Raw genomic sequence first — 10,674 nt, 5'->3', positions numbered from 1 at the left:
TCTCTTTCTTCAGGCGATAACTAGCAATATTTTTGCCTGGCCACCTAGCAAATGGTCCAATGTTAGGATGTTGTATCAGATTGACTAAATTAATGGTGCACGAAATTTTCTGGATGAGCCAAATTTTCTATACAGCGTTACCCAGAAATGGGAGAACAAGAGGAAGAAAGATTCTTGATTTGAGTGTACAAAATAATTATCATTATAACAACAAGTGTACGCATGGTGGGTTTGATGAGCTTGAATCAGCTGCGACCACCTTCTCACCACCACCCAATAAAATACAAACACAATCTCCATTTATGTGAAATTCGAAAGAACAAGGATGTACCTTTTTTGTTGGATCACTAGCGTGTCCATATTTTATTGGATCCATCTCCAATAAACTAATACAGACTCTATTCCCAATATCGTCGGACGGTTAACATTAAGCCATTAGGATTAGAAGCCTAAGTTCATTTGTTCAAGCTAACATAGAAGAAGGGTTTGACCGGATTGTCATCCTATCCCCACTTCTAATAATCTCCTAAGACTTAACGATTTATTCTAATTTCTACACTAACCAATGCGAATTCATCAAAATTTCCAGATTGGATCATGAATTTCGATGAATCCTCTTAACCATTCCATGAATTCTCTCATTGGTTAGTATACAATTTAATTCAAATCGTTAAAAGGTTATGTTTGATTTGAAGGAAAAAAAAAGGTAGGAAAATGAAAAGAATATATGTACAAATCTTAGATATGTTTCTCTGCATTTTCCTTTTTCTTTTCCATCTTTTGTTTCAAACCAAACACAGCCTAAGAGTTAGAGATCCAAACTCAGTTTTATACTACTCTTTTCCCACCATGTTTTCAAAACTGGACCGGACCGGACGATCGGACTGGAAAAACCAGGAATCGATCACCTAAATGGTTTTGTTTTCCTCCAAAATCGCTTTTTCTTCTAAAACCGTTGATTTTGGTCAGCAAACCGCTGAACCATCTGATTAACCGTTCGAGCCGTTTTTACCGCTTTCCAATTTTAATTTTTTTTTGTCAAAACAAGTCAGTCGTTCGAGTCGAATGATCGGCTCGTTCAAACCGGCAACTAGCCCCTAACCGATTCAAACACCGATTCGTTTTTAAAAACCATGTCCCCCACCATGCTTATCCAAACATGGAGTAGAAGTATGTTAAAGTAGATTGGTAGGTCTTATATTCTTTTGTATATTACTAAACCATATTTTAATAATATGAAAACCTAAATCTAGCATTACTACTACTATGTCAAGGTATTTGACATTTTGAATGTTTATAAATAGATTTCAGAAATTTGAAATGGGTATATTCGTATTTTTCGGAAATATTTATTGGGGAGAAGCACGTGGTTTTACAAAAGAAAAGAACTTTTCTTTGTTTTTTGGGTCGATTGCTGGAATATTTGTATATTGTACAAAAATATTACCATGTGAAAGGGTATATTGGGAAAGCCAAAAACGTGGCTTTACCTTCAATCAATCCATTGCAAGGCGGAGAGAGATCATAGTGATCTTTCATTTGAAGTGGTGACTTGGCATATTTTTTATGGCTTGTTTGGGAGGGTTTATGCATTGATTGAGCTGCATCGGAAAAGCCGTTAGTTAGTTGAGATGGTGTCACCCGAAATTTTTTATTCATTTAAGCTTATGTTTGACTTTCTAAATTTTTCGGCTCATATAATTTCAGATGCTACTACTTATATAAGGCCTCCCCAAACGGGCACCTAATATGGAGGCGTGAAATTGCAACCCTTTTCTCTCTCTCTCTCTGTGATAAGATGAAGTGGACCTCATGTGTGCCCCGCCCCGTTTTGCTCCTAGCCAGCTGTTAGGAGAAAACAGCCCAAGCTGTTTGGAAGCTTTTTATGCATGACACGTTGTCAAGGTTGAGGGGTAAAATAATATTTTCATTCAATATCCTTTTAACCAAAAAGACAAACAAAGCACTAAAGAAGGTAACGTGTCATGCAAAGAAAGATCCAAACCCAGCGCAGCGCAGGTTGATTTTCCCAAACTGCCAAGGTTTGTTCCAGTCCCCACCACTTGATACCCCCGAAATCCCCAGAAAAAAAATTATAATAATAAAAGTAACTAACTTTACAGGAAAAAGATGTGGAACTTGAAGTTACTAAAACACCCCTTTTAAAAGTAGTTACACGTTGAAACATGATTGTTAGTTGTTCGTATGGGATTGGAAATTAAAGGAGTGGGCAGAGAAGGGGTGATTGTAGGGGGGACACCTCCACAAGTCATCAGTCATCACATCAGATCAGAGTAGTTGAGAAGGGCTTAAGAGTATGGCTTTGTCCCCTGAAAACAAGGCCACTTCGCCCGGCTAAACCCCCGCCTCACCTCAGACCTCACTCACTCACTCACTATCTACACTCTCTACACCCACTAAACAACGAATCCTTCTCTTCTCTTATTGCTGTGACACTACTCATACATCCGTTAAATTTGCCGCTATCATATCTGCTAAATTTGGCGGCATTTTAAACTGCCCCTGACCATCGTCGCCTTCGACCAAAACCCAAGTTTTTCTCTATTTGGTGCCATCACTTCATGGTGGTCAATCCGCTTTCCTGGCTCCCTGTGTTGTGTATGTAAAGAGGGATAGGAAGATGGTAGATTCCGGGTCTTCATTTTCCCTCTCCAGTCTTCTCTGTCGAGAAAAGGACGGTTGCTTGGATGAAGAGGTAGATGAAGATGGATTTCTCAATTTAAACAATTACCCAAATTCAGAAACCGAAGAGGCATATATCGGAATGCTGGTTGATAGAGAGAGCAGTTTTGGAAGCGAATGCTATGGATCTTCGGATGACTATTCAATAATCAACGAGAGCTGGTTCAAATCTGCTCGCTTGGATGCCATCCTATGGATTCTCAAAGTTTGTTTCAGTCTCTTTCTCTCTCTCTCTCTCTCCCTTTCTTGTTCTGTTCTTTTGTTATTATTTCTCATATTGGATTCTGTTTCTGCTTCTGAGAGTTCCGATGCTCTTTGAATCAGACTAGGGCATACTTCGGCTTTCGCTTTCAAACAGCTTATTTATCTGTCACTTACCTCGATCGGTTTCTTTCAAGGCGTACAATCGAAGTAAGGAAATCTTTTCTCGCTTTTCCTTTTTTTTTTTAATTTTTTATTTCTTTTCCATCTATGAGAACGAAAACTGAAGAATGGGTTTAAGTATTATTTCTCTTTGGTGTTGATTTCCATAAATTTCTTTCATTCTATAGAGTGGGAAAACTTGGGCGATCCGGTTACTATCTGTGGCGTGTTTATCTTTAGCGGCTAAAATGGAAGAATGCAGAGTACCGGCGTTGTCCGAGTTTAGAGTTGACGAATACAACTTCGAAACCAAGGTGATTCAGAGAATGGAGCTTCTAATTCTGAGCACATTGGAATGGAGAATGGGTTCAATCACTCCATTTGCCTATCTCCATTACTTCGTCACCAAATTCTGTGATGAATATCCACCAAAGTGTATAGTATCTAGAGCAATGGAGCTCGTCCTCACTATAATAAAAGGTAATCTTTATCGATATAAAGGAAAACATATACATAAAGATAAACCTTCAATAGATATTTGATATGGATTGAAAGCTATTTGTTTTGTTTCTATGCAGAGATGAATGTAATGGATCATCGCCCATCTGCAATAGCTGCTGCCGCAGTCTTGGCAGCATTGGATCGGAGATTAACCAGTAAAACAGTTGAGTTTAAGATGGGTTCTATCTCATCATGTGGGTCTTTGAAAAATGTGGGTCATTCTCTTCATCCCTGCTTCATTGGTTTAATTGCGATCAAGAAAGATTGGAATTTGATCAATGTTTGTTTACAGGAACATGTTCTCTCCTGCTATAATCTAATGCAGGAATCGCAGATTGGAAAATTGGAAATACCGAGGCTTTTGATTTCCCCAGATCCATCATCAATTTGTAAACCCTCAGAAGACGTTCAGGAGGATTCATCCTTCATCTCTGCTGCTGGCACTAAGAGGAGAAGGCTTATGTTTAATGATGGTGATGAAAACTGTGGTATGGCCAATGAGAAACCACGACGCCGAGGCAAACTGGTTGACAACTGATGCCAAGCTTTACTGAATTCCATTTTTTTTTGTTTTTTTCAATCTGATTATTGGTCTAATTATTTGGATTTGATTAAGGGTTCTGTTTTCCAGCACTCAAAAAAGTTCCCCTGATCAACAGATGAACTAGTGTTTTTTTTTTCTTGGAAACAAAATAAAAGGAAAAAAAAAAAGAAAAGCAAAAGAATCTTTGCCCCATTGGGAAGAGCTGACTGCAATCCCAAAAGCTACCAGGAAGAAGAGGCCCGGAGGAAAATCTAGAAAGCCATGGGAGACTGTTTGTTAATAGTTGTTCAAAGTACTACTGATTCAATTTTGTTGTATTTCTTTCTAGTAAGGAATATTTATATACACTCTCTTTCATTCCTACCTTTTGAGGGTGGGCTTGAGATGCTTCCAGTGTCTTTCTAAAGGCTGAAAGCTCTTAGGGCATTGGGGGATTGGGGTGGCAACTGGGAAGGGGGAACTGTTTGTGATTTGATGCATATGTTTTAGTTGTTAGCCATCAAAAAGTATGTAAAGCTGAATGCGATTGGATTTGTTTGAACTTTGAATGTTAGGGGCTGCCTTTTCGGGAGGAGGGACCTTCTTTTTGCAGTTAACTAGCCTTGTGTTGGGTCGCAAACTCGGTGCATTGTTTGTAGGATCGAAAGGAGTTTCTTTGTTTGTTATACAATCAGATAAGTCTTTCTGCACTGGGATCGCAATTGGTGATTTCAGGATGTTTTGATTGGTCTATTCGCTGAATTCACTTGGAACAGAGCACGAAAAGCAATTTGGCGAAAGAAGAAGCTCCAACACAGATTCACAGCCTAGTGCTCTGTTGCCTGATAAAAAGCTAACACCAATTAAGCATCAGCTTTCTCTTCTAATTAATTAGCCTGTCATCCGTGTTATCATTCTCCAAAGTCCAATCCACATGAAAACCAGTCCTTACCAAAAACCAATCCAACCCAAATGCAAATAATGTTGTTCGTAGCTCTGCTGCCATGTTAGCACAGCTCTGTTAATCCTGTGATGATGAGCAAGTAACTTGGAAGAGACTTCTGGAACGGATGAAGTTTAGGCACTTGTCTATTACCCAGAGATATAGCGAAGGATCTATTATTGGCCACGCAAAGGTAAGAGGGGTTATTGTTTCTTGTGGTCAAAGCAAGCTAGGAAACACTCTGTACTACAAAATTTTCACTGAAATAGCTAGGATTTCCCAGCTCGCCCCTGGCCTAGTACAATTAACCAGCTGCATTCTTTGTGTGGCCTACAAAGGAACTCTCTCTATGCAGTCTGCACAGTCTCAGATTTCTGAAAAGCATTGTTAGAATTTCGGTTTTCTTTTTGAATCTCATGGAGCCTTCTATTTTCCCTTTTACTTGCCTATAAAATCAATGTAGTCCGGAATCATTTTAGGGTGGTGGACTGATTTATACATGTCCTACAAGAGTCATGGCCTCATGGGTCCCTCTCCCATTGAATATCTCAGCCTCGCCTCACCAGAACAACGTACATGCTGTTATAACCTGTGACCATCTAAAAAATCTAATCAGCCAGCTGTTTTATTTTGACTCAATGCAAATAATGGAGAAAAGATACTGGTGGGGGCATAAGACCCACTATGCAGAATTGTCAGAGGTTATAGCCCTGGACCTGTCCCCTGTTCATGGGATCAGAACCCGCCATTAAATGGGTCTACTCATGAATGTTCTAGGAAACCAGATACATGCCACGTCGGTATAATATATAGGATCCACGTGTCAAGATGATGTGGTGTATCGTGATTGGACCAGAAGTAACTATATCTACCACCTACCAGATGGCTATTCTTTGCGCATCTGCTGCATTTTTTGCACTACACTTGTAATGCACTTGCAGATATCCACAACATGTGTGGTCTTACATGGATGGGTATTTCGATAGGATTAAAAGGACATCGGTCACAGACCAAATGGAAGTGCATGTCAAGTGCTGATCAAAACATTTGCAGTAGATCTCGACTGTTATTGTACTGGCTTTGGACAGTGGCGAAAAACAAAATAATCTCCTTTTAAGTATCAGCCATGAGTTTTGTTGAAAGGTCATCTACTTATTGCCGGATGCCTGAATCAACAATCCTGCCTTCATGCAAATAATGAGTTCGGATGTCCTACTCCTGCACTTGGACTTTTATGCTAAGATGTATACTAGCCAACCAGACTTGGACTGTAAAAGACTGTTGGAACGGGCACTGCACTGCTATTGGCATCGTGAATACAATGTTCTAGCTCACTCAATTGCATCTAAGACCCTCAGGTCTCTTTAGTCCCTCTACTGTAACTCTGTAGATCATGGTTGGTTAGCTCCTTTTTTGACGGCCACATATGAGGCCTTATTCCCCCTCCATGGGGTTTAGTTCTGTATGCCTAGTGCAGGCTTTTTTTGCAACTCAGAAGTCAGAATTATGATTACCAAGTCTAACTTGCATGGAAAACTCCATTTTTCATTTTTAGCATTGGCCTTGAACACAAATCATAAAGCTGTCGGATGATTGTAGCGGCCGCACTGGACAATGGGCGTTTCCGACAAAGAAATGTCTATTGATTCCATTTTTTATTGCTAGGGTTGAGCAAGAAAAATAGAGTTAATTGAACAGGTTAATTCAGTTTCGATTAATTGACTAAGTGTATCCTTAATCCAACCAGAAAAATAGCATTGTCATTAAATATTGACGGAAAGGGCTGAAATATCCATTTTGCCCTCAAGTCAAGACCAGAAGGTTAGACAATCATCAATACCATAAATCGACCAACGTAAATCCACAACGTCAGAAACGTCAAAATTGGGACTGCAACTACCATGGATGTCCTTCGATTGTCCTCCCAACTTAGAACGGAACATTCGGTCTGATATCTCCATGCCGGTGGTGAAATCTCTATTACAGTTCTTGAACCGGACCATATCCTCTTCACGGTGAACTAAATACTTGATACCCAAAAGAGATTACCAATTCCAGCTATTCTAGGCATTCGCGCTGGTGACCATCCTTGAAATGGTGCTTCAATAACAGAGAAAGAGGATCAGATTGAAAGATAGGGGAAGGAGAGGAAGAAGAGAAAGTGGGGAGAGAGAGAGGAAAAAGAGGGGAGATCAGAGCAAGCTCGCCGCCGGCTCTGATTGACGAGCTTCAAGACGGTGTGATATTTCCCCCTTCTCTACTGGGAAGAGTGGCAGGATGGCACCGAGTGGGTACTCTAGAGAGGATTCGAACTTAAGATTGAGAGATGTGGCATGAAGGATATCATTCAACAGCATTTCAAGCTCCTCTCCGCTGAGTGCTCACTATCGTTGCTATTGCAAAGACGAGCCCGAGCTACGTTGTCAATTGCCGTTGCAACCCTTTTCTGCTGTTCTCTCTGGTCTCTTCTCTCTTCCTCTATCTTCTTTATCCCATCCCCTGCCTCTTTGCATCAACGCCACCACCGCTGCAACTCCTAGCAGCGGCGACATCTTTGGTCATTCTCTCAGTCACCCTAGTGCCGTTCAATTCCCTATCCAGCCTTCTAGTTCTCGTTGTACAACGTGGTTATATGTAGCTGCATTGAAGATGTTCGCTTTGATCTGGTCGACGTCTCCAACATTGGGCCACCCTGTTTTGGTTATTACTAGCCGAACACCCTTCTGGTTCTCGTTGTACAACGTCGGTTATATGTAGCTGTGCTGAAGATGTTCGCTCCGATATGGTCGATATCTTCGACATTGGGCCATCCTATTTTGGCGATTTCCAGCCGAACACCCTTCTAGTTCTCGTGGTACAATGCCAGTTATATGTAACTGCGTTGAAGAAGTTCACTCCGATTTAGTCGACGTCTTCGACATTGGGCCACCCTATTTTGGTGATTACAAACCGAACGTTCGGGAACCCAAGCTTGGTCATGGAAAACTGTTAAAAAGATTTGCAGGCTTCTTCCCCTTCCTCTCACTGGTGTTACCAATTGTTTGTGACGTAGAGTCTCCAATGGCTCCTTTCGTTTGAGCAGAGGTTGAGGGGTCCGCTGTTGTAGCTGCGGTGATGAAAGAGGGAAGAGAGTGAGAGAGAACGAAGGGGAAGAAGGGGAGAGAGAGAGAGAGAGAGGAGCCGGAGGTGGAGGGGGGTAAGGATATAAGTGGTTAAGGACCGAGCCGGCTCGATTCACCGCGGCTGAAAGGAAGAAAATGATAAGGATAAAATTGGGTTTTAAAAAATTATAGGTTATGTGTGTATCAGTTTGACAGAATATTAAGGGATGTGGATAGTAAGGGTAGGGGTCTGGATATAATAGGCACGTTAGGTAAGTATAACGACTGAGCATCTAATAGCTGTGTGACATCATCTAAACGTTTTTGAACAGTTAGACATAAATTATCTGTTATTTTATTATTTTTGTCAAAATAATTAAAAATAAAAAATAATGAAAAAAGGAAACATAAATGAGTCCCAATTCCCAATACGTTTAGGTTTTCCTTTTACATTTCATTTTCATTTTCTTTTTTTATTGTTTTTTATTTTGGAAAATTGTCTAAAACTCACCATGAGTTTTCAACATTTCCCTTAATATCACTACAACTTGTCCAAATGTTTAAAACTCACCATGTTATTAAGTTTTTATTTTTCAAAACTCACATTCCCTTAATGCTTCTTAACAGAGGTGTCCATGTCAACATAAATAACAATTTTCATGACCAAATTACCTTTGAATAGCTATTTAAAGGAAAAATGGTCTTTTTCAGTTTTTAATTTTCTTATTTTTTTTTATTTTTAGTATTTTGTTATAATTTCCAATGTTTTTTATAATTTCTGTTTTTTTACATTTTCTATTTTCTATAATCTATAAATTTTCTTGTATTTTTTGTTATTTATTTGTAATTTCTGTGTTTTTCTATAATTTTTTTGTGTTTTTTCTACAATTTTTATTTTCTGATTTTGTTTTTCAATTTCTATGGTTTCTATAATTTGAAAATATTTTTTATTTTGTTTGAAAATTTTATAATTTTTTATATTTTCTGTAATTTCTATGTTTTTATGTATTTTATATTTGAAAATATTTTTTAATTTTTTTTCATGTCTAAATATTAAAATAGTAATATACTAACACCCGTTAATTTGTTTTGTATATATTTTATATTTTATATGAAGATTAAAATGGTAATATATTAACACCCGTTAGTCTGTTTAACGTCAAGTTAGTGACATGGTGAGTTTTAGACATTTTGAAAAGTTATGATGAGTTTAAGAGAAATGCTGAAAGCTCATGGTGAGTTTTGGACAATTTTCCTTTTATTTTTAATTTTGACAAAGATAATAAAATAATAAATAATTTATGTCTAACGAAACAAGAACGTTTGGATGAAAGGCACATTAACTGGGACATGTGTCACACAGCTATTATGTGCTGACTCATTGTGCTTACCTAACGTGCCCACTACATCCGGACCCGATAAGATAGAGCTAGTCAATTGTCAATTTTCAATCAATAGGGGTACACTTAGTCAATATTCTATATGTATTTTTAATTTTCTTTTATATAATTTATATTTTTATAATACATTATAAATATAAAAAACAAAAAACAATTAAACTTAACCGATGATTAATCAAACCAATCAACTAGCTTAACCATTTGACTTTGGTTCAGTTTCATTTATTGGTTTTTCATAAGCCACTCGTATTGAATCTAATGATTCAGTTTAAAAAAATAAGCCAAAGCGTGAGCACCCCTACCTAGCAGCAACTGTATTGTATTGGTACATAGAATGAGTAGGGGGAATACTAGGGTGGTGATGGATTGTTGCAGACGTAGTAGGAGGATATATGGGGCCTGGAAGAAATAAGCCCAGATTAGCGGCTCTACATCTGCTGTTCGCAAAATTGTGTATAAATCGTTAGGTATCCAATCACCAATGAATACATCAATGTTCCATAAACTTTAGTTAATTTTGAATCTGATGCTTGCAAGGTTATGATTATATGGTGTCAATTAGACTAGATTTGAGCTGAAAATATTGGACTATTTTGAATCAATCCAATTCAATATTTGAATTGGTTTTAGTTAAGATTGGTTTTCCAATTCAATGTCTAAACTGAATATTGGTTCAATCCAATCCAATCTAAATCTAATCCCATATAAATCCATTAGGGATTAACCAAGTTCAATCCAATGTAATAAATACTTTATAGTTTGGACTGATCCAATTCAATATGTCATATTAGACATATTGAATAGGTACGCACAGCGATACAGGCAGCAGATCCTGACTAGGCGATAGATAAAAACAATGATATATTTGCTCATAATCATAATGGGATAGGTGGTACGCACAGCGATACAGGCAGCAGATCCTGACTAGGCGCACTTGATGGTTATGTTTAGAGCTGTATAACTATAATCAATTTAACTGTGCATGTCAGCCATGCACGTGAAACGAGAAATTGAATGGTTGTGGAGACATATACACTTATGGGACATTATTATTGGTTATACTGATACAGCCATTGCACTTAATCCAGGCGGGAAGACAGGGAAGAGTATGGGCTTTTCAACATTTATTTACCACAATGT

At 38.3% G+C, this 10,674-nt stretch overlaps 1 protein-coding gene across 2 annotated transcripts; it reads left to right on the top strand.

Annotated features, from left to right (window-relative positions):
- Positions 1-2,249: 2,249 nt before the first annotated feature.
- On the top strand, positions 2,250-4,650 carry LOC104608224 (cyclin-D5-1-like). 2 transcript variants are annotated; one of them, XM_088886997.1, is made up of 5 exons: positions 2,250-2,908; positions 3,028-3,114; positions 3,255-3,546; positions 3,645-3,778; positions 3,860-4,650. In XM_088886997.1, the coding sequence occupies exons 1-5, from the start codon at positions 2,642-2,644 to the stop codon at positions 4,103-4,105; spliced, it is 1,026 nt and encodes a 341-aa protein (XP_088743123.1). In that variant the 5' UTR covers positions 2,250-2,641; the 3' UTR covers positions 4,106-4,650. The 2 variants fall into 2 exon arrangements, with proteins under 2 accessions (XP_088743123.1, XP_088743124.1); XM_088886998.1 differs by having other exon boundaries at positions 2,252-2,908; positions 3,893-4,284.
- The last annotated feature ends 6,024 nt before the right edge of the window (positions 4,651-10,674 follow it).

The sequence above is a fragment of the Nelumbo nucifera genome, chromosome 5 (genome assembly GCF_055504915.1).
Source record: "Nelumbo nucifera cultivar China Antique chromosome 5, China Antique-T2T, whole genome shotgun sequence".
In the NCBI taxonomy this organism is placed as follows: Eukaryota; Viridiplantae; Streptophyta; class Magnoliopsida; order Proteales; family Nelumbonaceae; genus Nelumbo; species Nelumbo nucifera.
The sequence above is the reverse complement of the archived record's forward strand: the minus strand, read 5'-3'. Positions and strand labels throughout refer to the sequence as shown.